The 27,988-nt window shown below is 35.5% G+C and overlaps 1 protein-coding gene across 4 annotated transcripts in view; it reads left to right on the top strand.

Moving 5' to 3' along the window:
• LOC129757550 (uncharacterized) overlaps positions 1 to 27,988 on the top strand; it is a 40,126-nt gene that overhangs the window by 8,951 nt on the left and 3,187 nt on the right. For 2 of the 4 annotated variants that reach the window (XM_055754821.1, XM_055754818.1), the window contains exons 2-3: positions 19,897 to 20,495; positions 20,561 to 20,684. In XM_055754821.1, coding sequence (XP_055610796.1) covers positions 20,053 to 20,495; positions 20,561 to 20,684 — 567 coding nt within the window. In that variant the 5' untranslated portion in view covers positions 19,897 to 20,052. The other 2 variants (XM_055754819.1, XM_055754820.1) reach the window with 2 other exon arrangements.

Genomic DNA, 27,988 nt, shown 5'->3' with positions numbered 1-27,988 from the left:
TATAACACTTTTTTTAATAATTTAAAAATTGATTTTTCATAGAACAAAATCTTCAAAATAAAAAGCTGAAGTCCAGAATTTCAAGTAATTATTATGGATAACATATCAAAACTTGTCAGCGTTCGGCATCGCTAACTGAAAAGTAGAAATCTAATAGAAATGTAAATTTTAATTTTTTTTTAATACTTTTATAATAAAAGTAAAGCTGTAAATTGGATGAGATGGGACAGTTTCGATTTTTGTGAAGAATTTTATCCGCTTAAGCTTCGTCTTTTCCCGATTAGGTTGAATTCGTACATTAACAGATTGCGGACCAAATTTGAGATGTCGCGTTTTTTTTGGCTCGCCGCGAGTATGCTCTGTGCAGTAGCATTATACAAATATTATAAATTTTATAATGAGACCGTATTCTACAAAATTTAAAATATTAATTTCGGTAAATCAAAGGTACCAAACCAAATTTGAAAAATTTGGTCCAGTTTCTGCCGATTTTCGATGGTTTCCAGACAGAAGGAAAAGCATCATTTAAACAAAAATTTCCATGAATAAATGTTATAATAATATTAAAAAACAAATTTGAAACAACACAAACACATTCAATTTCTTCTCAATATGTTTTCCCATAAGTCAATGCAAACATTTTCAATGAGCAGACGTTACTTTTCTTTCCAGTTTAATTTTTTAACATCCATGCTCAAGGAAGACTTCATAATGCTGCATTAAACCAAGGAATAAATACAGTTTGAAAAAAAAAATCATTTTCAAAGGTTCCAGATTCATTATTTTCTGGAATTCTTTTTAAAAACTTTGTTTGTTCGGATATAAAGTCTTTTAACTGGAATGATGGCAAAATGATCATTGTCGACTACTTAATGGTCAAATCAACATTTTGAAGATTCAGCGTTCTTCAATTAGCGGAACTAAAAATAAGCTAATCTTCCTTTTCCGCTAGCTTCCGAAAAAAATAGCGAGAAAACTATTTCGCTAGCCAAACGTAAACGGACTTATTATCGATAAGCGGATTAGCACTTTTGTACCGGAAATTTTGGAAAAATATTTAAAGTATTTGTACTCAGATTCAAATATCTCGGAATGCAAAATACTAATTTTAAATCTTTTTTTTTTTTTTTTGCATAATTTTGCATAATAAATTTGCTATCGATCATCTGCACTTCATTTTTGCGTATGATTAACAGTATTGTTAATAAATATTTGTTTTTTTATGCTAGAAAAAAAAATATACATATAAAACGCATTTTCTTAGAAAAAAATTGGTTTTAGCGAAAGCGCCCTTCGATAACATTTAAAAAATCTTATTTTTAATTTCGAAAATAAATTCAAAACGAAGATTCAAGTGATTTCTTTTCAAAATCGTGGGAAATTGAAGAAGTTATGACTAGGAGCGAGTGAGATTTACCATATTTTTTCTTTCTATACTATGATAAGTACACCGTGGCTCGTTAAATTTTTCAAAAATGCAAAAAAATACTGTTATTATAAAGTATGATCCTGACCTTACGATGCAGATCAGGAACCGGCAGGTGTTCAGGAACCGGCAGGTGTTCAGGAACCGGCCAACGAGGGTGCGTCATTCCAGGAAGACCTTGATATGTGGGACTAGTTTGTATGAAAAATATTTTCACTTGACAACTACAATTTTTGATAATATAAAACTTTTTTACTCATTTAATCTTCAATTTAATTAAAAATAAAAAAAAATATCTATCTTTACCTTACAAATCTGATGACCAAAAATGCCAATACATTCATTTTTTTCATAGGTAAAATAATAAAAGTGGATATGAAGTTTTCGGAGGAACTCTGGTTACCTCAATGAATTTAATATTAAGCCTTCAACTTTTTTGCAAGAGAATCTCAGTTCGCGCGAACCCATTGCTGACACGCCAAGGGTGGTTAGTTTACGCCACCGCATGTCCGCCAGCGTGACAAGGCACATGACCGAACCTGGGGTGGTTTTTCACGACCAGTCACTTCGCCATGCTTTCCCTCTAGCTATTCTCTGACGTTTGGGGTCAAACAAGGGATCCGTAGTATTTTTTTGAACTGTCCCACAGCTGCTGAGAGTTGGTCGTGGAGATCTTCCTAATCGATCGTTTCGTATGCGGCGTTGAAGTCGATGTTGCTTGGGACTTGGTGTTCACTGTGATCGATGTTTACTCGAACTCATGGACAGCGGGTCAGGAAGCAACTAGCTTGCCAACTGAGCTATATCACAAGCACAGCCGACTTGTTGCTATTCAGCTGGTGAATGGCTTCCTGAACTTCCATCATCGTTCTGAGTGGCGATGTATCTTTCCCCATCGTCTTGATCTCCTACATGTGCGCCGTGAAAGGTGTTCATCGGAGTGCTGCTTCAACCTTTTAATCACCTCACGATTGTCCGTCAGGGTGCCTCCGTCCTTATCCCGGAACATTTCGGCTTGCGGTACGAAGCCTTTGTGGGGAGCGTTGAGTTGCTGATAGAACTTTCGTGTTTCCTGGGAATTATGCAGCTCCTCCTTCTACAGGCGACGCTTTTTCTCCTGGAAAATTCGGACCCGCTGCCTCTTCCTCTGTTGATTATTTTCCACGTTTCGACGGGTGCTTCTTTGCACTACTGCCGCCTGCGCGGCGTATTCTTCGTCCATCACCCTCCTACATTTCTCGTCGAGCCAGTCGTTCCATCGAGTTAGTTTCAAATGCCCGATGACGTCTTCCTCAACACTGTTGATGGCTGTCTTGATGGTATCCCAACAGTCCTCGAGAGGGGCTTCGTCAAGCTAATTCTCTGCCGGAAGCGCTGCTTCGAGCGATTGCCCGTAGTCTGTCGCGATTTCAGGTTGCTTCAGTCGTGCGATATTCGACCGAGGCGGGTGTCGGTTTCGTATGTAGTTCACTACAGAGAGTTTTGGGCGCATCTCCACCATCGCCCGATAGTGGTCTGACTTGTTGTTGGCGCCTCGACAGGACCTGGCGTCGATGAGGTATGGGAAGGGCCGGCTCTCTATCAAAACGTGATCCTCCCTAACTCCATCAATCTGACCATACGTGTCGCCTTGAATTGGCATCCTTTCTTCTGTTTCGCTCGACGTCCTTCCACCGGTTTGATTTGATAATCTTTTGGCTTGCTAAATGACAACTTACCTTCGGCTCGCCTTTCCTGTGGCTCTACGACCTTTCTTCTGACGACCTCCTAATGAATCCTGACTCAACGAACCTGCGACGATCTTCCAATGGCTCTTAGGCTTTTTTTAACCGTCGTTTGGCTCCGGCTCGAGACTCTTATTCTTTTGGCTTGACGATCTTCTATCTGGATTCCGACTCATCCAAGGCATATTCAGGAGGTGTTACCGAATATCGAATTCCTGATTCAGCCATTTTGGCTATGTAGGCTATGCAACTATATGGAACTCATGAAGTTTGTTTACCAACAAACCACCGAAAAGCTGAGCAAAAAATAAACAAACTCATCGAGAGCCCTGCTCACTCCTCGCCTACTTACTGTGAAAGTCGGAGAACCTAGTGTATCAAAAGACCTTGGACTCATCAATCTAATACCATTGACCATACTGACTGGACACTCGATTTCGTTTTCTAGATAATTTTTCCAACAGTATGCAATGTCGATTCCAGAGTGCTATCCCAGTTAGGAAATGCCACCCAACTTCAAAAATAAAACACGCAATTTCTACGATAAAATCGGGCTAAAAAGGACAATTTTTCCTACAGGGCATTTTTTGTCAAATTTTTCAGGTTCACCACCTGCCGTCGGTATTGCGAACCTGCAAAATCTGACAACAAAAAAATATTGGGGGCGATGGAAGGCGACACGTATCCACGTGAAATCGTCTTCAACGAATTTTACTATCTGGTTCGAAGAAACTCTCTTGTCAACTGGCAGCGCAAATGGGACGAGGATGAGAAGGGTCGGTGGCTCCACTCGATTATCCCAAAGGTAAGCCTTAAACCCTGGTTTTATAGATTGGACCTGAGCCGGGATTTTATTCGTATATTTTCCCGTCTCATGTCCAATCATTATTCCTTACACAGCAATTTTTTTTGCTGGAAACCAGCAATTTTTTGCTGGTTTTTGTCCCGCTGACTTTCCAGCAAAATTTCCAGCAGTTTAAATTAATGAAAAAAACAGCAAACGTGAATGCTGGTTTCCAGCAATTCAAATTGCTGGAAAATCAGCAATCCATATTGCTGGAAACCAGCTATTTCTGTCAACGCAACTGGCTGTATTAAGTATCAGATTTATACATTAATTCGAAATTAAATTTAGATTTGGCTGTGCATATAATAAGCAATAAAACAAATTTTTCCTAACTTTTTTCGATAAAGGGATATATTTATTTCCAGAAACCGATTTTTTTTTAATATACTATAACACCGGGGCTGGCAGCTTTGTGCCGAAGTGTTGTTCATCCGCCACCTGTAAAAATAGCTTTGATTAGAATATTTTAGAGAATATATATCTGTCCAAGAAAAACTCACCCTTGACTTGTTATCTGGTTGCTAGAATGTAGAGGATAATATAAAATAATTATATAAACTTAACCAAAAATCGTAAAATAGAATCTCACCTTGCTTCAGCGTACGAAGCAAAAACAAACTCCAAATTGACAACTCGATTGCTGATTTTCCAGCAAACTAGATCAATTGCTGGAAAGTCTAGCAATTTGAAAACCGATTGCTGATTTTTCAGCAAAAATGACAAGAACACAAACGAATGCTGAAAAATCCAGCAATTCGAAAACCGATTGCTCGTTTCCAGCAAAAATTTGGATTGCTGAACGTTTCCAGCAATTTTTTTTGCTGGAAATCGAGGCAAAAATTTACAGTGTAGACGCGGTACTCTATCGTTTTGATATTGCTGGCAGCAATTTGTGTAGTTGCGGCAAAGGTTACCATGACATCGAGCATATTGTTTGGTCGTGTGAGGCCCTTGTCGCTAGAACGAATTTCATAAACTCCCTTCGGGCCCGAGGAAAACCACCCTATGTTCCAATGAGAGATGTGCTGCATTCCGAGATATTTGAATCTGAGTACAAGTACTTTTTATATTTTTCCAATTTTTCATATTTGGAGCATTACTCATAAACTGTTCTTTGAGATTTGAAGTCCATTTTCTGATTCAGCGCCTGATTTCAAATTATAAATATAGGTCAGGCAATAAAGTTCTCAATTTTTGAAAATTTGGTAAACCAGTGTAACTGGCATTGTCCTCCCGGCGCAACCACATTGTATGTGTCTGAAAAAAACCAAATAAAACATATCCCATATCCTTTCACAAGACAAAGCAGGATGGAAACAATCAGCCAGTAAGGATAATGTCGAATGATGTATCGAGCGCTGAGTGTGTTTGTAAACCGGCATTAGAAAAAAAAAAACATTCTTTGTTTCCAACTGATGGCAAAAAAAAAAAACAATTTCGTTTGCTAACCGACTCGGATGGTGCACTGGGATATCGGACTGGCAAGCCGAAATGGGATGTTACTGTGAGTTCAATTCTTACTATATTTTTTTGGGGATGAATTATCCAATTTGATGAAAATCTCATAAAATGTTTTTCTTTTTGAATGTAGTGGTCGTGTATCATTTTACTTGGGAGCTCGAATCTTTATGCCAGTTGTGCTTTTCAATCATATAATCTTTGGTACAGAACAGTACCTACTTTTCAGCGCATTAGAATCAGGAATTAAGAATTTATTTCCTTCCCGAATTGAGCTACATATAAAGCCTGTACGATTGTCAAATGATTGAGTAGAATGAAAATATTAACTTGTTAAAATTGATATGTCTGTTTAAAGAATGATTGTCCTAACGAACACCCAAGCATCTATTAGGGAAAGCGAGTGATTAGCCGTTCTTCCTCCGGCTAATAGGCACTGTTAAAGAGTACAAGCTACTCACGTCAGACCCCCTTTTACTTTCCAACTTAATTACGGCTGAAGTTGATCAGTTGACGATTAGTTGATTAGTCATCTCGACAAAGGTGCTGGATCCCTATCGAAACACAATATCTGCAACTTACCATGACACATTCGAATCTCTACGATTTATGGTCCCCTCTTCAGATCGTCAAAAGGAGAGTCGATTTGAAGTCGTTCCGATCAAGATTGACTGTAATTTGCATAAGCTGACTCATCATATCGAGCCGTGAACATCCAGCCGTGAACAACAGCCTAGACGCGATTTTATGCGTTCTTGAAGAAAGTGTCCCGATCATTTTGAGTTAGTTTTGACAAATAAATCTTGGATATTTGTTTGTCTTAGCGGAAGATTCACTCAAATTTGAGGGACTCGTTGTTTGACAAACGTCTTGAACGTATTCGGATTACTTTTTTTTCTTCAAAGGAATCTTACGGGCATGGAATTATTTTTACCTTGTCGCGAGATATCTCGTGTCGGAGCACTGACTGCCGGGGATCGTCGTTCCCTCAGTTTAATTCCGGACTTTGTCGCGTATGAACGCGCTCGCGCCGACTCCTTACGCCTCGGTACTTAACTAGTTAGTGAAACACTATCAACGGTCTTCATCGGCCGGCAAGGCAAAAAATCAACAAATTGAAGTGTCTAGAATCCCGCATCTCGTCACGTATCCGAGTTCTTACTCTAGAGACGAACGAAAACGTGAAACTCAACGGAAACAAGATAATCACCTGTTTGAAGTGTGACAGTTTGAAAATTGTCTGTGTATCGCTTTTGAGGTGAAGGAACGCAATTCACGAGTTGTAGTGCTGCTGCAAAAATGGTGTGCCATTTTCGGTTCTGCTGAGAATTTCGGTAGCAATTTATGGATTGAACCCGCTTCGTCATTCCTCGGCAGCTCTAGGCGCACAACCATATTGAGCCAATTAGAATGTGAGTCCCATTATAAGTGGAAGTGGGGAATATAGAATATCAACCTTGACAGGTTCGCGGTGAATGAAAACAATTTTGAACACCAGGAGAGGCTGGAATTGAACGATTCGGTTTGTTTGTTCGCCTGTACTTCCCGACTGAATCACCTGTACAATTTAAGTTTGCGTAACAAAACAGATAAAATTCGTGATATATCTTCTTATCTTTCGAGCGCGAGTGAGTGCCCAGGTTTCTGGAATTGTGTATCTAAGTAAATTCAAGCAGTTCTGGTTCAAGTCAAATATGCAACGATGACGCTGACTGTAAGCTGAAGGCGCTCACGCGACGACGACAGCGATACGCCAAACAATTACCCGGATAGTTTGTTTAATAAATAGCAATCAATTAATCTAATATCTGGCAGGCAATTGGGCGAGGGACGTCAAGTGTTGCTGATGTTTTTGTTGTTGCTGCGCTCAGTTAACGACGACGGATGTGGTCTTGGCTTGAGTAGAGAATGGTGGCTGGCTAGACGATGAAACATGCATTCCGTTGAGGTATTTTATCTGAGATTTACTTACATATTTACTTTCAGAATGACGGCGAGACTTAAGTGTTGAGATTAAGAATATCTCTCTAATAAGTTAAAAACACTCTAAATAATGAGGCAAATCTAAGTCCTCTTATTGGAAAAATTTTATAAGTTTTCTATAAACTTAACTGATAAGACTGCAAAAGTGTTTCTACTTTTTGTGGTAGATTTCCGGTGAAAATATTTGCAGACTGAGTCGTGCTCCCGTCGCGCGTGGTTGGTTTTTTTAGCTCCGGTTTCTCGTACGTGTATTTCACGGGTGTTGGTTTTTTTTGTGGTTTTGGTGCAAATCTGTGAAAATAATACATTTTGTTGAAAGTTTATTGACGCGGCCGTTTTGAGTCTAGTATTAGTGACCTCGGTGAAGTAATCAGTTTCAATGGGACCATACGAAATTCAATCAAGAAGAAAATGCTTATACATATTTATATGTGCGCTGTGACTCTAGTGCGTTTGCTCCGAGTGGGTGGTCTTCGGCAAATTGAAACCTATTCGAAACTATTAGAAAAACTCGAAATGTTTAGCCTAGAGTCGGAAAATTTAATCGTCTTGTGAGTCACTGTAAATTCAAAGGGAAAATCTAAAATTATATCCGATCCGGTTAATGACGCCGGAACATGTCAGCGCATGTTCGTCTGGATCGCAGCAAGCGGAGAACGCCAGCCTCAAGAGAGGAAATACCGGTGAGCGCGTTCCATCTTTTGCTACTTCTTCTTCTTGTAATTTTGTCATTTCTCGATGCAAGATTACTGTTTCTGGTTTCTTTACACCGCCGATGCTGCTAAAACCCGCTGGCGGTGAGTAGCAAAAGTTCTGATAAGAAATAAATTAGTGTTTTTTTTTGTTTTGCGGGGCAATCAACCGGCGATTTTTCTCTATAATACCAAACAACACTTGAACTTGAAGTTTGAAAAGTTACTAGTTAAAGGTGAAAGTGGAGTGCTCTGGTGCCCGAGTGTCTATCGATTGTGTTTGCTTGCCTTGTCGGTAGGCGGTAGCAAGCTCGCTCAATTCTTGATTGCACTGAGCGAAGAAGAAAGCTCAATTTCTGGAAAACCATTGTGAGAGAAAGAGAAGGTTTTGATGAGAGCAGCGGTAGTCGGTAGACTACGATAAAATCTGTGATTATGTTCAATGAAAGTGTGTTGGTGTGAATGATTACTTTGGGGGAGGCGAATCCACATTTTTGAAGTGCTCTAAAGAAGAAATGCAGATTAGAGCGCGCAAACAGCTGCTGGCTGATTTTCGAGTTCATCCGATACCTGGCAGCAAATGTGAAGTCGCTTGAGGTGCGATTGTGTTTTTGGTAATGAAGGGTTGGGTTTTGGGCTGAGTTCGTTAAGTGAATTTATTTTGAGTGAGGCGCGAAGCATGTCTACAAGAAATGAGAGTTATTTGAATAAAATACAGCAAGAAATTTGAAAAACGCTGCTGCTGTCTAATGTGCAGCATCCTCTGCAGCAGAGCTTGGAGAGCACCTGTATTCTTTAAGGCATTGGAATGGTGAAGCTGAACTATGGTGAGATCGTTTCATTATATTGATTACATTGAACATTATTTAAATTGTATATAAGAATGTTCAATCAGTTGCCAGCTGGCCAGGTATATACACGGATGCCGGAATACCTGAGTAAATGTATAACATAGAAAATGTTATAGATTTTAACTGGTTGAGTAGGTGTTTGAATCATTCCCCCAAAATATACTTACATAAAAACGAAATACATTCACTCCATAACAGATCATACGAAGCCATGGTGCCGGGTATGGCGTACGCTGCATTAAAGATTGGTTAAGATATTTAAATAATGCATATGAAACCATACTTTGGTCAAACTGCGGTGAATCCGTGCACCCATGGTGGATTACCAACATACAACATACATACATAGATTTCCGGTGAAAATATTTGCGGAAGCTCAAATTGCCCAAATGTAGGCGAAAGATCCTTTTTCTTTAACGGACGTCAATTAAATACTCAGAACGAGCAATGCTATCCTTGTTGCAGTGAAATGTCGAATGTAATGATGTTGGGCAAAAGTCTCTTTCACCTCACAACAAGTTTTAACAAATCCGAGTTCTACTTATCGTCGATTGTCATCATATTTGCCAAAAGTCAGCTAAATGATTTGTCTCACAACAACTTTCAACCAATCCGCGCTTTACTTAACGTCGATTATCATCATATTTGCCAAAAGTCGGCTAGAGGATTTGTTTTCGCTCGAACAACAGTTTTTATTATTAATGTCTTCCGGGGAAGATAACTGTCAGAATGTCATTCAACATTTCTCAGAAGCCTAGAGCGACATTCATCAATTTGAAATCTGGTTTTTGTGAATTTCATCTTTAAAGAACTCCCTCCAGAAAATGTCAAATAACATTTCGGATGAATGTCACAACTTGCATCGAGATTGTGAAAGTCATGGAAAAAAAAAGTTAAGCAAAGCTACTGAAAGTCGGTCGTTGCTTCGGTGATATACATATTAGCAAATGTTTTAACGACATTTAACAATTTGAATGTCACAGAATCATAATCATAACATTCATAGGAATCTCAATTAAATGTTATTAAAATGACTGTCGCGAAGTGAAAACGGTTCCTTACTAGTTTTCTTCAGGGGAGTTTTGCCAATGTGGACTGGTTTTGGAATCCGAAAAATCAAAATAATCAGATTTTAACTTGCGACACATGAACAGAAAGCTCTTAATTTGTAAACGAAGAAAAATGTAGGAGAAGTGGTTCGAGGACATCTGGCCCTAGCCATGGCGAATCAGATTTTAATTTACGGCTCAGAATTAAAAGCTCTTGTTCTTTATATGATGGGAAATAATGGGAGAAGTGATTCGGGGACTCAGGTTAAGAGTCAAATCAATGTGCTGACAACTTCTTGGAAAAGGCCACCTTATCGAAACTCCACCTTTTCAGATGGAAAAGTTTTCGTTTATCTTTAAAAATAATCACACAAAAGGGCTTGCCAGATAGTTTCAAGAAAAAGCGGAACATTTCACGACAAAAAAGCTGGACATCTAAGAAACTCTTCAAAATTGCTTAATTGTATTGCCAAATTTATAAGTATTCCATCAACCAAAGTTATTCATAGAAAGTACACTAAAGTTTTTTTAACGAGGATTGATTTGGCTCAGTTACAAAAACCTTTGTGCACTAACGAGTATCTGTATTTCAAATTTCTTTTAAAAATTAAAAAAAAAACTTCCATAATTGTATATTTTGGATAATTGAGGCGAAAAACGTATTGTATAAAAAGCAATTTGACTAAGATTCTGTCGAAAAATAAAGGTCTATAATAGTTTGGAAGCAACTTAAACAATATTTTCTTCATACCAAAGTTATTTACATTACATTGGTTGAACGTATTCCAAGAAAGATTAGCTGAATCAGAATCTTATTGTAACTTTGGAGCTTTTCAGTATTGTCTTATGTAAACTCTGAAATATCGCTGCTTATTTTGAGAAAACACGTATTCGAAAGATATTTTGTCATGAACCAATTTGAAATTGAGGATAAGGTTTGATTTTTTCCAGTGCAAGTCAGTGAATTTTGTAAAAGTTTTCCATGAAAAATAGCGGGACATTTTGAAAAAAGCGGGACGGCGGGACATTCAAGAAAAAAGCAGGACATGTTCCGCATTTGCGGGAGGGATGGCAACCCTACTATAATGTGCACTTTCGTTGCAAGAACCTTTGAAAATTACTTAAGAAAACACACTTAATGCTTTCTATAGAGCTTCAGCAACTTCCAAAACCATCATAATGTATGAAGAAATTGCTGATCGTGGCCTTTTCCAACTCTGTTCCAAAGAAAGCGAACCATTTTATTCAATCTACAACGATTTAAAAAACTGTTTTTTCAAGACATGATTTTAACTTTCACTATAATTTATAAAGATGCTGTAATAAAACTTTCGACATATTCAACAAATTTATGTATTTGACCAGACTAACAAATTTGTTAAAGACATCTGAGCCCTATTTTGAATAACAAATAAAGTAAACATTTTTATCTCGCTATTTGTGGACCCCTTTGAAACAAATTTAATACCAAATATACTCCTTTTAAAACTCAACAATGTTGCCAAAGACAGCAAATGTCTATCTCTTCATTCTGGGCGCTTTAAATTTAGTACAGCATGATTGGTCTTCTGCACCACTGTGCGTTAACAGCATCAACTACATAAAGATTTTTTGACCATTTTCAGTTTTATGTACATTCTATTTCAATTTTTTTTTATACAAACCCTAAGATATTTTATTTGAGACACTTGTTCAATTTTTGTTCCATTATTTCGTACAGGAAGGGTTTCGAATTGGGTCTCAAAGAAATCAACATGAATAAAGTTATGCATATTAATTGAAAGATGCTTCGTGCAAAAGTTTTCAGAATGAACGACGAGGTCGCGTTCCTTAGGAGTCTTTCAATCATTTAAGTTTTCGTTACTATAAAGCAGTGTTACATCGTCGACTCAGAATTGTAGTTAACCTTAAAGGGGTTGTTGGTGTATATTACTAGAACGATAATGAATAACAGTGTTCAAAAATAAAGAAAAAGAACGTACCTCATTTTTGATTATTTTTTGTGAACTCTAGTTTAGCAATGGGCTGAAAGTTGAATGATTTTAATTTATGATTTTAACTCTTGTCTATTGAGCGTTGAACTTTTAGTTCAGCGCTCTTTTTACTTTCTAACCACTGAAAGATATTTACCCTACAGAACGCAAATTGTCATCATACTGGTCAAAAGTCAACGATATTTTGTTTATGGCACAGTTTAAGCTTTAAAACAAAAAACAATTGGGCCTTTTATCGACTTTCGATTTATGGCAAAAAAAATTATGTTGCGATAAGGCTTTCAATTTTTTTTTCAGTAATTTGGCATCAACATTAAAATATCATTTTCAGGTGATTTTTGAAGGGTATCAAACGGAAATTTGAACGTTTATAGACACCCTCAAATAAAGTCCAATCAAGATAAACATGAATATGGTCAGTTTTAATAATTTAATAATGAACTAGTCCCATACCTCCATTGCCTCCCTAACTGACGTTTCTTATCAAAAACATTAGTATTTTTTTCTATTTTTAATCTCACGTTTAAAACATTCACTACAGATCGATCAACAATTCTGCATCAAATTATTTTCAAAACAATGTCTTCTGCAAGAATTTTTTATCATGTCTTGACGACTTTGTATGATAAAAAGATGTTTCGTTAGGCAATTCACTTTCAACTCTATAGTTTTTACAAAAAAAACCCTCAATGCATATGCATGTCTATCTGTTTAAAGCAAAATATGAACAGGTACCTGGTTTCAGATGTCCTTAAACGAACCATTGAATACTTTGCAAACTTTCAGGAGACATCCTCAAGCCCAATCAAAATCTTCAAAAACGAAAACTTTTAGTAGAATTTCATCAATTGGATTCAGATTCAAATTGCATTCAATGCTCAGACTCCACCACAAATTTGGACTCATATTGGAAACGTATCGATAACTGGGTGTATCGATTTTATTTGCTGGTTCCTCGTGGAATTTGAGCTTATTTCAAATCATTGAAATATATATTTGTAACATGACAAAAAAATTCAACAAAAATGAAAGTTGCACCGGTGATAGTGTTTTCTCGGAATGATAAAGTTATTGACGCTTGAAAACCAGAGTTTTAAATTTTTTTTAACTCCTATAAGATTTTACGAGACTAACTAGGTGATCGAAATATTATCAATTTTAAAAGTTTTTAACGCTGAGACTGGCTAGCATTTCATTTCAACGTTGCCCACCTTCTTTTTCAAAACCTTAACCTTTGTACTCAACGCAGTTTCTTTAAAACGTTTTCTTTAAAAAACAAATTTACTCAAAAGATGGACAATGTTGCAGCATACATTTAGGGGCAAAAATTATAAACATTTCTCAATATTTTTAGCCTAAAAAACAAATTAAATTTTACTTTTATGAAATTTCCTAGTTTCTTCGACAGTTCTCAGGTTCTTTTTTTTTCTTCATACTTATCCATTTGATAGGATTTTTAGCCGATCGTTCTATACAGGCTTTCTGTTAGACAATGTCGTTTTTTTTAATATCCAAAAATTGGCACAGAACGACCATCAAAACAACTCTAAAACTATTTGTAATTTTACAAAGAAAAAAGTTTAATTTTCATATAAAACAACCCATTTGCTTATAAGTGCTATCATTTGATCAGGAGAGGTGTTTGGTTGTGGGTCTTCGAAAAAACAGATAATTTAAAACTTTAAAATTACATTTTAATTAATATAAAAAATCTCCAACTACAAACCAAATTAAGGCTATTTAAAACTCAATCCATAGGCTTTCAAACGAAGAAAAAAGTTTTCAGATATTTTAACTTCAGACTTGGATAATGATGATTATCGGCAAAAATTGCATGTCGATCAAAGTTACCCGGTGATCAAAGTTCCCCTAGTTTACGGTATGTCTATCAGGTCTTGTTTTAGTGATATGGCGTGTGAAAATTTTGACATTTATCAAGTTTGAGAAAAATCAATCATTGATAACTGATGAACCAACAAACCAACATGAACAACAAAAACTGATTTTGATTCTATTTATTTTTCTCCATTTAATCAAGGATTCAGATTTTTCCAAGATATTCATGATTAAGAGATATATCGCTTCAAAAAATTAATTTCCACAATTTTTAGAAATTTAAATATAAATATAACATTACAACAGTTTCTGACACTGCTGAAGAAAGTCTTTAAATATTTTATATTAAAGATTAAAATTCTTGTAAGGACTTTGTTGAAAACTGCAAAACGATTGGACTTTTAGTTTAAGATTTATCTAAGATTCAATTTGAGTTAATTTTTTTTTAATTCTGTCAAAATTGCCATTTTTTGTTAAATTGAGAAAACTTAATATTAAGAAAATTTCTATATCATTTTTCTCAGAAGTCAAAATTAATCGCGATCTTCGGGAAAGTTGATAATTGAATTCAAACATTCCATTAGACCAAGCCCACCAGGCGTTGCTATTTCGGTCGGTATTTTAGACGTTTTGATCGGTTGCGTTTTTATCAACTTACTGATTTTCGCACCCATTGTTGCCATCCAGGTTGGAATTTGTGTTTGTTGATTTTCTGATAGTGACGACCGACTGCGTTGCTACCGGGTTGCTACATAAACGCATCCTTTAACAACCTACTGCTCGAATGCTATTTCTCGAATCAAGTTAGCGACTGTTGGTGCGATGATGGGTTGATAGATATGTTGCCGAATGTACTCGATTCGAGGTTTAGCAACCATTGGTGGGCATAGTCTTAGAAGTCTAATTTTCTTAAATTTTGCCAAACAAGTAAACAAATCGATTTAATGAATTTTTCATATTTTCCGAGGTCATGTCGATAACAAGACCTGCTAGAAAACAAAACTAATTGCATATTTGATATCAACACCTTCAAATTGATCTAAATAATTTTTTAAGTTCTTAGCCCCGTGGAAAAAAATTAAATTTTGTTGCCTTGTGGTTAAGGTTACCAGAATTTTTCCAGCAACTATCCGGGCCGGACAAATCCGTACAATTTTATGCATAAACCTGGTAAAATCCGGGCATTTGATTTCAAAATTGACGACCAAAGTCCGGGAAATATCCGGGCTATTTTTGTCAATTTGTCATATTTGGAAAGTCGCTACAACTATAAAAAAGTGACGGTTTTTTTCGCTTTTCGAGATGTTTTGTTTCGAGTCCCCCTGATATTTTAGCTACATAACGCAGATTGTCATCATATTGACCAAAAGTCAAGATTATTTCTATAGAAAAATGAGTCTTTCTAATAGATTCTAGAAGTTTAATAAAATTTAAAAAAAATGAGATATGGTTGAAAAAAAACATTTAGTATTCAGTAATTGTTACGATATTTTCCAAATGGAATTCTAATTCGTTTTCTTTAACTTTGCTGACAATATGATCTGATCTGATCTAATCATTTCCTGATACTCATATTTTTTATAAACAAAACGAGGAAAAATTAAGTAAAATACGTTGATCGTCATTAAATCAGCCAGAATAAGTGGTGATTTTCACTCCCATACTATACAGTTTCTACTAAATAAGAAATTATACTGTCTTCTGAGCTCCGACATAAGTTTTTTCGATAATGACTAATTCCAAGGACAAATTAAATAAAAATTTCAAGGTTTCTACCTCATCTGATGATTTCACAGCATCGCACTTGTGATCCTACTGCTTGAGAAGAGTAATCCATCAATTTCAGTCATTCATGATCAAAGCAACTCACTTGCAGGTTGCTTGTTTTAGATGTCCTTTAGCGCTACTTCTATTGCATAGTTTTAGGAGTTTTTCTTCATCCTCAATCTGACTGACCCAAATAAAGATGTTGATCCAACAATCGAGACTACCTGTTATTGATAAGCAGGTTCGTTTGTTAAGCTCCGGTTTGTATTCACTTTAATTTGTTCAGATATCACATTGATGTTTACTACAGTTACAGTTACAATTTAAGATACAAGCAATATTTTGAATCCTGATTAATCAGGCAATTATTAACGTTAATTCGTCAACGTTTTTCGGCGGATTTTAGAATCAAAGACCGTTTTTCACCAGTTGTCCAGACGTTTCGAGCTACTCTGGCTTTCGCTCCTTTACAGTGGGCACTAGAATTATATTTTTATCAATGAATTTTTATCTAAATTATAATACCGTCAACTGGGGCAACATGCAACAATTTTCAACTTCAATGGCTTCTAAAATCTTAATGCTTACAGATAATCGTACCTCTTGTGCATCAAAAGTTTTAAGGTTGATAGGACACCAAACTAATGTAGTCAGAAAAATGATTGGTTTCACCAGTCATTTTTAAATTTACAAAAATATACGATTTTCACCCTACTAAGAAAAAGGGGTAAGTTGCAACAAACTCTGTAATTAATGAAAAATCAAATGTAAACGTTTGAAAATTTAAAGTTTTTGGTACATTTGTGATGTCATAACGCATAAAGCACCAATTGCAGTCATTTTTGGGTTTGTTTGAATTAAATTTTACATTTTTTTTCTGGAAAAAGGAAAAAGTGTTCATCTGCTGCATACATTTAGGGGTAAAAAATACTACAAAATATTCTATTAGCTTAAATCATGAAAATAAATCTTAGAATGGATGAAATTTTAATGTTAACAAACGCATAATTCAAAACAACCATAACCCAGCATATGAAAACACGATTTATGAGATTTAGTTAAGATTTTCATTTTGTTGCATTTTTCCCCAGACAGCTAACTGAATTATAAAAATATTTATTTAAAAAAAAAATGGTGATTGTACGAAAAATATTTATACACCAACAGTGTTGGTATAGAGTAATGAAAGCAATATCAAGTTTGTTGGTGATATCATTAAGCCAATCCGTCATACTAAGTAAAGTTTTTTATGGCATCGAAAAATGTAAAAAAATGTACATCTATTGCTCGATTTTTTAAATTTTTTATGAGAATCAAAACTTTTAAAAACTCTGTCAAGATGTTAAAAACTAAGTCATCATCAATTTGTTATCATTTAATGATAACTTTATCACAGTACACAGTGGTGCAGAACATCAATCTAGCTGTACGAAATTAATAGCGCCCAGGGATGAAGAGGTAGACATTTGATGTCTTCAGCAACATTGTTCAGTTTTACAAGAAGCATATTCTAGTATTAAAAATTTTGCCGAGGGGTCCACCGATAGCGAAATAAAAATGATAACTTTTTTGTTTTTCAAATTAGGGCTTTGATGTCTTCGACAAAGTTGTTTATCTGATCAAAATACATAAGTTTGTTGAATATGTCAAAGTCCTATCACATCACCCTCAGGAGTTACAGTCAAAGTAAAAAAAATCTATTGAAAAAACAGTTTTTTGAACCTGACACGTTGTAGGTTGGATAAAATAGTTCGCTGTCTTTGAAACAAAGTTGTAACAACTAATACTTTCAAAAAATCGATTTTTTTATTTTTTTATTTTCTTATTGTAAAACATATCAAGAATGTTGTGTCAAATTTTCAAGTCAATTGAAGCAAAACTGTAGAAATTATAGGCCTTTATCTCCTCCTTTCTAATACTGCAAGAAAGCAAGAGCAGAAACTTCAAACGCGTTTTTCTCGAAAGCACATTTTTAAAGTCCGTGGACATCGTCATTTGAAAACTACTTATCCGATTCTTTTCAAATTTGGAGCATATTTTCTACATATAAAATACCAGACCCCAACGTTTTCTTTTTTTGTTTTTTTACTTTGGGGAGATTTTACAGATAAAAAATGGCGGATTTTTTCGTGAAAAATCGTAGTTTTTACTTCAAACAGCCACAAAAATTTCATAAAAAATTTTTTAAGTTAAATAAGAACGTTGGGGTCCAGAAAAACATCTATTAAAAATATTTTGCTCTGATTTTTTCACTTCAGATGATTCTGTGCTAAGATACAGTGTCCACCGCAAATCCTGTTTTCTAAAAGGCATCCTCGAAATAGCTCCGTCACCGGCTCATTTTTCAATATTTTTTTTACGAAAAAATTATTAAATGTTCTTTTAACAATGCTTTGTATAATGCAAAAAATTGAATACATTTGTTTGAACGATAGCTCTAGAAAAAAATCGTGAAAGTGGTGTTTTTTTACCCTTTAGACCCTACCCCCCCCTTAATAAAACAAAATATATTAAAGAAAACTGCAACATTTTATTAATCAATTAAATGTTTTAACGTTTTTTTCTATAAGTAAAATAGGTAACTTTTTCATAAAATGCGTATTTTCAATCATTCAAATCTCTACTAGTTCCACCGATTTCCGCACTAATTTTTATTGAAAATCGTTCCGCTTATCATCAAAAATAATCACAAAAAAGGGGGTGTTGCGAAAATGTGCACTTTTCGATGGACGAGCCTTCCAAAATTGCCAATAAAATACACTAAATGCTTTCTATAGAGCTTCAGCAACTTCTAAACCCATCATAATGTATGAGACAAATGTAGATCGTGGCTTGTTACAACTTTGTTTCAAAGACAGCGAACTATTTTATCCAACCTACAACGTGTCAGGTTCAAAAAACTGTTTTTTCAATAGATTTTTTTTTACTTTGACTGTAACTCCTGAGGGTGATGTGATAGGACTTTGACATATTCAACAAACTTATGTATTTTGATCAGATAAACAACTTTGTCGAAGACATCAAAGCCCTAATTTGAAAAACAAAAAAGTTAGCATTTTTATTTCGCTATCGGTGGACCCCTCGGCAAAATTTTTAATACTAGAATATGCTTCTTGTAAAACTGAACAATGTTGCTGAAGACATCAAATGTCTACCTCTTCATCGCTGGGCGCTATTAATTTCGTACAGCTAGATTGATGTTCTGCACCACTGTGCAGTATATTGAAGTAAAAATTGAATGAGTGTTGTGGTATACAAATGTTGCATCTAACCCTGCTTTTGCATGATGCCCCGTTTGACGGTATTTAAAAATCTATCCAACTAGATTTTTAGAATACTCTCAAGGTAATTATGGTAAATTAACATTATTAAAAAAAGTTACCAGCAATGTCGGGTCCATTTCATGCATTTGGAAAAACTTTTTCTTAGAAAATTGAGAATTTAGTATTGCTTTGGAAATATGCCATTTTGTAGTTCATATTATACTCCAACTGTTGACATATTGGAATAAATCTTTTATTTTTTCATGTGGGAAACATTTTAAAAGTGACATTCTCGTTTCGAGATATAGCTAAGGAATCAAGTCATCCCAGGGATCACGTATCCTTATTCTCCCCTATATTTAAACTAGATTTACCTAGGTATTTTAAACAAAACTTCATGAGAACTTATATTAGAACGGATTTTTAATATTTGTGAGTCAAACCCTGGATCTCAAATAGTGCTTTTTTGAGTAGATACAGTTTGCATAGTTGAAATTATTTTTAACTCTACGGCATCAGGCAACATATTTACAAACTCGTGTTTCAGATTGGAAGCCAAATTATCACCTATTACAAGGAAAAGATATCCCAAAGCGCCTGTCTTTAGGCAATCTTTCAATTATAGAATAATATCGATAACGATAAACTACTGTCAAGGCTTTTAATGTTCTTTTAGAGTAGGTACTGATAACAGTTTTTTCCTAAGATTATTAGGTAATGAGAAATTTCGCAGATGGCAGAATGAAAAAGATGTCCCCTTGAAATCTATGAAAACAGCAATACTAAGGAATGGAATGAGAAATTTCACTGTTTGATGTCAATTTGTACACCAAATTCTAGGACGTTACACCCTTTCATAATATGTTATCAATATTATCAATTAAGAAAAAAAAAATGATGCAGCATGTCGAAGTAATAATGATAGAACATCCTTGTTTGTGAAAAAAAAAATTGTTTCTAAACTTCGTCGATAACCTTGACTTTCATTCTTTATTATCCTCCCCAGATGCACTCCGTCTCGATGATTAACCGTCGAAGTTCGATCATCACCGTATGAGATCAGCTTCATCAATCATAAATTTTAAATGAAGTCACACCTTACCTTCGAAAGTGAAAATTAAGTCATATTAATAAGCTAAACGTGTGGTGCGACAGTTGAATCATGAACAAGCTCAAGTCCATTCTGCACACCTCAGATGGTTCCAAAACGAGTCGCACAAACAGCACCGAGCGGTTGGAACCAGAAGTTGGCTTCAAGTTGATTCTGGACCCAGGCTCTTGTGCCGACTCCGAAAATGGGAACGAGAACGAAAACGCTGACGATGGCCACAAGTCCAATAACGCCAATAACAACAACAACAAGCCGTCGTCGGCGGCTAAAAACAGCGAAAGCTCCGGATCTAGCACTCCGACAATTCCGGAGCTTCAAGTTCATTTGGTGGGGGCGCGACATCTGCCGGTCAGTTTTGGACTGAAAAGCGTCGAGGGGTACATGATTAAGGTGAAACTTTTCCCCGGAGCAGCGAAGTTTGATTCGTCCATTCAAACGAACTCGTGGCCCACCTTTGGGGAAACGTTCCGATTCCCTCTTGCTGCTAGTCATAAGTAGGTTTGAAACTGAACAGTAAGACAGGACTTCATAATTTTAACAAAATTTAATTCAATTTCAGATCATCATTCAGAGTGAAGAAAAACCAACCCAAAGACAAACCGGACCAAACCGTGCCAGAGAAGCTGTTTAGTGGCAATTTTGTAGTCTTCACAGTATTCGCCCTCTTGGAGTTACCACCAGGGGTAGGTTGTCTGACTTTTTTCTTAACATTATTATTTAACAGGTTATTTGTCATTTACTTATTTGAAAACTCTAGTTCACAGTTGCTCATAATTTATTTTCCTAAAACATATTTGGAGATGTTATTTGCAAATGTGATTTGAGTTTGAATCAATCAACTCAATAAAGTTTCGTACGATTACAACTATTTCATTACACTGTGAAACATATTTGAGGCCATTTCCTGGAAAAACTGCTCACTTCGCTAGTAGAAAAAATTTCATCTTGGGTCTCAGAATTACAAAACTGCTTAAAAATGAATAATACACATTAAAGGTTTTTTAAAAATTAACTTTATTTTTTTTTATATTTTCAAAATTTTTAGGAAAACTTGTCATTTTTTGTCAATAAACTAATTTCAGATTCTCGATAAAATTTTAGTATGTCTGTTTGCTTTCCTAATAGTTGCTTTCTAACTTTAGCTAACTTTAACTCTCTCCAAGAGTACAGAGCAAAATACTGAACGCCTCACGATATTCAAACTCTCTACCGTAAGCGGGGGTGGGACCGGTTGATCGGAGTGATCACCCACCCTCCCCTTAAGCGGCAAAAAAACCGTTACAAAATACCTAATGCTACTAATGCTCGAATTTCTATAAAAAGATAGAACTTTTCCTGGTAGATGTGCTTTTAAATGTTTTGTTTATTTATTCTACAAAAAGGGTTTATTTATTACTTAAAGGCTCAAGATTGAAAAAAAGTCGGTCCCCTAAACTCAAGCGTCTGTAACTTGCAATTCTCTGAACCGTATTACACCCAAGCTTTTGGGCCTGCCTCTTCTTCGATGCCCATCTGGATTCCAGTCAAGCGCCTCTCTGCAAATCTCGTTTTCATCTCTTCATGTTGTGGGGGATATGGTTGAAAAAGGAGTTAATAGCAATAAGAAAGAGGGTGGGAGCAATGACAGATCCTTGAGGAACTCCAGCAAGGATAGGTTTGGGTTGGAAACGAATACCGTTAATAAGGACTTGAATGGAGCGATTTGATAGGAAACTTTTAATATACTGGAACATGCATCCAATTATTCCCCATTCGGTTAGGGTATTGACGATCAATGATCGGTCAACCCGATCAAAAGCTTTGGAGATGTCAAGCGATAATATTTCCAGGTGACAACCATCTTCAATTGTTTCTTATTCTATGATTGACTCAAGCGAACAGAAGTAATCTTCTGTCGGAGACCGGGGCGAAAGGCCGATTATCTAGACGATGATTTTTATCCAATACGGCCTGTAAGCGTCTGTTAACCATTCGTTCAATAATTTTGCCTGAGCAATCTAATAGGGTGATGGGCTGGTAGTTATCAAGTAAGTGGGGATTAAGTTTGGGTTTGGGAATAGGGATTACAATCCCATTTTTCCATTCTGCAGGTATTGTTCCGTTTTTCCAAAGTTGGTTAATCATTTATAAAAAACTTAGTTCTTCTTTCTGGTATCATGTCTCCTTCGGATGACATGATGAGGGCCAGTATCTCAGACTATATGCCCTTAAAAAAAAGCGTTCGAAGAAAGGGGGTATAGATGTTGAATTATTTATTTCCAGAAGACGATCCACTTCGTACTGATATCCAATCCAATCAGCTTCGGAATATTTCCATCTAGGTCTTGTCGACGCAGTGGGAGTGGCGTGTTTTAATTGAATAAGTATGGGGTAATGATCACTTCCGTGAGTGTCATCAAGGGTTTTCAATGACATTTTGGAGCCAAGCTCCCAGGAGGCAATAGAAATATCAAGAGTTACCAGTAGAAGGATCTATTCGAGTGGGTTGATTGTTGTTGAGTAACGATAGATTTTCAGATAAAAGAAGGTCTTCTACAAAATTATTGTTGTTGTTGTCGGTATATGAGCAGCCCCACGCGGTGGAGTGTGCATTGGGGTCGGACATTATGAGAAAGGAGGGAAGAATTTGAGGGAGAAGTTCTTGTAGTTTTTCTGAGAATTCATGAAAGGTAATATTTGGAGGTATGTTTAAAGAGACTATTGTAATTTCGATGGGAGAGTCCAATCTGGCAACTATGCATAGTTGGTGTGGAGGGAGGAATTTTCTTTGATAATGTTATGTGAGGTATTGTTTTTAATGGCTTATTTTAATGGCTAATGGCTAATCCGGCACGAAATACCCTTGTCGGGTATTTCGTGCCGGATCAGAAGTTGTCAATAGTTTATAACCTTTTATGAGGTTTTCCGGAACGGGAGAATTAGTTAGGATGTCTTAAAGATCCAATGACTATGGGAGAGAATTCGGCGGTTATGATTCGAATTTCAGGAAGTCGAGTGGTAATGGAGTTCCATTGTACTGCTAAATTGCAGAATCCTTTAGGGACAGGGGTTCGATTTGAGTTAGGCGGTAATAATGTATTGTGATTTGTTTATGGTGAGACAGGGGAAATTGTATTTGAGACGGGGGGCAAGTTTGGTGATGGTGAGGTTATATTTCCTTCAGATGGGGTGGAATTGATGGGGAAAACTTGAGTGTTATTGTAGAGGGCCAATTCAAAGATGAAGGTTATTTTATGGGCGAATTTTGATATTACTCACCAAGGTGACAGGGAAGTGGCGAGGTCTTACCGTGAGGATTCCGTTGATTTTGACCAATCTGTAAGGATGGGGGATGCTGTCGCTTCATTTTCAGTTCCAGTTCTGATTTGGGGCTCCGTTCCTCAATAATAAATCCAGGGTTTCTCTCGCTGAAGGAAAAAGCGTGTTGTTCGGTTGCAGGTCCACAGGAAAAGAGGACGATCGTTTTTTATTATTTTATTCATCAACTCTTGCAACTTGTTTTCATTTTTAAATATTGGTATCTATGTCACTTGCCCAAACACTCGATCAACGAGGGGTTTTATAAATTTTCATTTTAATTTAAAAATTCTCTACACTCAGAAGACCCTCGGTTCCAGTTTCTCTTCGGGGTGGACGAGGTGGAGCTGTTTTCGGAAATCATTGTGTCGTCGGTATCGGCAGATTCTCCGGTTTCGGCAACCGAATTGTCGCAGTTCTGGAGGTTCTTGAGCTGGTCGATTAGGAGGGCAACTTGATTTTCCAGCTCTCGAATCCTTGGGTCCTTGTTGTCTTGGTTGGTGTCGGTCCTAATGGCTTCCAAACGTTGTTGTACAGTTGTGGGATTTTTGGCAGCTGCACAGCGGGTTCGGTACTCCTTGACAGCGGCGCCCTGAGAAATCCCAAGGTCAACACGAATCCGTACGATGGCCTGCTCTTCTTGTTGTTTGGGGCAGGTTCGGCTGAATGCTGGGTGGGGGCCTTCGCAATTTCGACATTTTGGGTTTTTCGAGCAATTATGATGAACAGCCGCTTCACCACAAACCAGGCAGGTTGCGTTTTATTCACATCGAAGCTTAGTGTGGCCGAAATTACCACATTTATTGCACATTAAAGGACGGAGATTGTAGGTTCGGGTTGGAACGCGGAAATAGCCGAAAAAAACATGGGATGAGATTATCTATATTGAAAAGTGGGATAATATTTCAAAGAAGTTATTTACATATGTCAACAAGCTGGACTTTCATAAGATAACACATGGGAAAGATAAAAAATACATTGTTATCATTTGGAGATAAAATAATAGACTAAATCTATTCAAGCTTTCTAAAACAGATGGGTTTAAGATTGCCAGATTTGTTTTCCGGACGCATCCGGACCGAATAAACTTGGGCAGAATTATGACAAAATCCGGGCTTTTGATTTAAAAATGTTCATCCCAAAATCCGGGCTTTATCCGAGCAAATTTAGTCAAAACCATGGAGTTATTCAGTCAAAATCAAGAAGAAAACTCTTAATATTTTTTTTAATCAAACCACATCAGCGGATGTAAAATCGTATTTTTATTACATTTTCAAATAAAGTGAATAAATTCGGGCAATACCCAAGACTTTTCCAACGAGATTCGGGAAACCGGGCCGGACCAAACTTTCCTTAAAATTTGTGTCAAATGTCCGGATAAGTCAAGGCAATCTGACAACGTTGGTTTAAAATATTTTTCGTGATTGGATGAATAAGCCTTCAAGGGAAATCATTTTAGCAAACCTCATAGCTAATAGTTTTACAATAATATGAAAACGATTAACTTTTTTTATAATCCCAATCAAAACTTGAAAAAAAAAACTAACAAAACTTTCAAAGCTTACTTGACCAAACATGGTAAAATTTTTCTAATGATGAATAGAGAACTTTCAAAATTTCGAAATGTCAAACGACATTTTTGTTGCATAATCATAAAATTTACCTTACGAAAGAAACCAACTGTTTTCTATGGTTATTCAGGAAACCTCCAGTGGGGAAAAGAATAATTCCATAAAAAATTTAAGTAAATGGGCCAAATTTGTCATAGGAAAGCATATGGAAATAAGAATTTTAGACTTCTCCGTTCTTTTCAGTGGACAGCTTGAAAAGCGAAAAGGTTGCACCCATGCTTTTTTTAATAACTCGAAAAATGATTAAAAACATTTTGCATAAAAGGGATTGATGTTCGTGAAATATTTTCTTGATTATTTAACAGGGAGACTCTCATAATTTTTGTTTAATGACTTGGAAACTGATCAAGCAAATGGAACCAAATTATGCATGGGAGAGGAATTGTTTACATCTATACATCTATTTTGGCAAAATTAAGAAACTTATGAATTAATGAATACAGAGTATTAATTTTAGATACTAAATAATGGAAAAAAAACTTTTATGTCAGATTTTGAGAACGTAAAAGAAAATGTAAGAATATTAGAATTAGTATTTTTAAGTCAAGGGATTAATATATAAAGAAGTTGAGATTTGAATATAAAATAATGAACAAATCAAAATTTAAATTATCATTAAAAATTCCATCAATATAACAAGGTGTAGCGAAGCAAACATGTATAAAACAACAACATTTGCTAACACAATGTTTAGAAATTCAAACTCTCACTTGCTGTCTTTTTTCCAATCTGATTGAGGGAAGTTAAAATTGAAAGTGTCCGGAATATTATATTTACAAAGGACAATTCTCTTTTAAAAAGTCGATACTTTAAGGAGAAACAGTTGAGATAAGCCGTTGATGAGTGTTTTATGGAGACATCATTTACTCAATTTTAGGAGTTCTGAAAATAATTGAGCAATTTGTAATTTTTGGGCAAACACTACAATTCCATCTTCCTTGACAGATATTACCAAAATATGAAATAGTCAGTCACTAGGTAATATAACTTGAATTTTGTAAATAATAATCTTAAATTTAGTTGTAACAATCCCGGGGCTTCAGAGACCAATTCTATAAAATTGCATTGTTACTCAAGAAGTTTCACCGTTACATAAAAAAAAAAACAATCGTTTGATCGTCGAACTGATGATGTCTTGGGTGTATTTATCAAAAAAAAAAAAACTAAAGGGTTTTGAAAAGTCCTATAAAAGAATCCATTTGAACTTATTCTGATACCTTTTTATTCAACTTTTCATTTCAAAAATCGTTATTTTAAAACACCTAATGGAGTTTGGTTAATCTTATGAAATTTTTCTGTGTAAGTACAAGTTTCAGTACAGCACTTTTTAGCACTGTAGATGACTTATTGATTGGCACCCAATAGCACTTTTATGTCAAAAGGAATAATTTTGTTCCTAATTTTAATATAAGTACATTTGTCTTAATTTTAAAATTTTGTAATTGGATCACATCGGAGAATAGTTTATCTACAAGGTTTTTCGGGGATTTGGTTACTGCATTTATCTAACGTCTTCTCTTACTAGATTTTTATCAATGTCCAAGGCTATGGATTCTTTTTAAAACTTATTTAAGTTTTGCATCAATAGTTTTCACAATTAATAACTCTCTCTGTTTGTAACTGTAGGGTAAATGATCTTGAGCGGAACTAAATGGCTCAATTCGACGCAACTCGAAACAGTTGATCAAGCGGTATGGCTGTGGGTTATATCCGAACAAAAAAATTTTCAGTTCAGCGTATAGATCTTGGTTTCTGCTTTCTAATGATGACTTAGCGTTCCAAAGTTGTTCTCAAAATACCCATTCAAATTTATTGCTTGCTTAACCTTCCAAAGCTGTTCGCAAAATCTGCGTTTCGGGGAAATTTGACTTGTAATTTGTTGTTATTCCCGTGGCCGCAAATGTTGACCGATTTTTATGATATTGGATTCATTGTTTAGGTTATTTTTTCTAGTTTCTAAATATTTTAAAAGGAAGTGAATTTGTTCTACTAGGTTGTCTGTAGTTGGCTCCGAATGAAAAAATCTCCCAAAATACAATTTTATTTTTAAATTGCTTAAAATTTCTGACAACTTTGCAGTATTTGGGTGCTTTTTTAATTTCTAGAATTGTTAAGAATACATCTATCTGACGATGTATAAATATGTGGGGGTCCAATGAATTTTTTGACCGCTATTCTGGATTTTCCGGTAGAAAAAAAAATCTAACTCAAAACAAAGACATCCAATTTTGTCTTTGCATCGCTGTATCTCATTTCTTAATGAATTGATATTTCAAACTTAAATTTTAGTTTTTTGTCGTTAATTTGACTAACATTTTCATAGATCATATTTGGTCTCTCAAAAACGTCAGTTCCTCAGTATGTTGTAATTATGATTAAGATGCTTTGAATCTGCGCTTCCGGTCATATTGACCCGAACGACTTTTGAAGGTAACGACAGAGTCAGAAATACATAAGAAGATGCCTTTAATTGCAGATTTTGCAAAAAAAAAAACTGTACATTGCTCTAAATCAATGTTTTTGAGAAAAAAACTGATTTTTTGTCATTTCTCATTCCCTTAAATCTTTAATTACATTGGAAATTCATGATAAAATGGATCATTTTTAAATTTTAGTTGGGAAACATCAGTTTACGTTGAGAATCTTTTCATACTTTTCTAATTCAAAGTAAGAAAACTAAATTTAATATTGACCAAAAAAAATTATAATTATGGAAATCCGAATAAAGTTCAAAAATTCTGTGAAATCTGTGATGAATGTTTCCTCAAAATTATGTGTAAAACAGATTTTTCTGTGATTTCGGCAATCTTGCTCTAAGCAACTCATTCAAAGAATAAAGTTTATTATAAATTCCAGTTTCTTATGAATCAAGATAAAATTTATTTGTATTTAAAATTTATGGAAACATTAATTATTTAGCTCAATTGATAAAACAATCATTTCTCAAACCGACTTCCAGTTCGAGCTCAAGTGTAAAATCAAACACAAGGGAATTGGATAGAGTTTAAAAAACCGGGCCACCAATTGAATCGTGGAGTATTATAAAATAGCTAACTCGG

This window comes from Uranotaenia lowii, chromosome 3 (assembly GCF_029784155.1).
Source record: "Uranotaenia lowii strain MFRU-FL chromosome 3, ASM2978415v1, whole genome shotgun sequence".
In the NCBI taxonomy this organism is placed as follows: domain Eukaryota; kingdom Metazoa; phylum Arthropoda; class Insecta; order Diptera; family Culicidae; genus Uranotaenia; species Uranotaenia lowii.
This window is presented reverse-complemented; position numbering and strand designations above follow the sequence as displayed.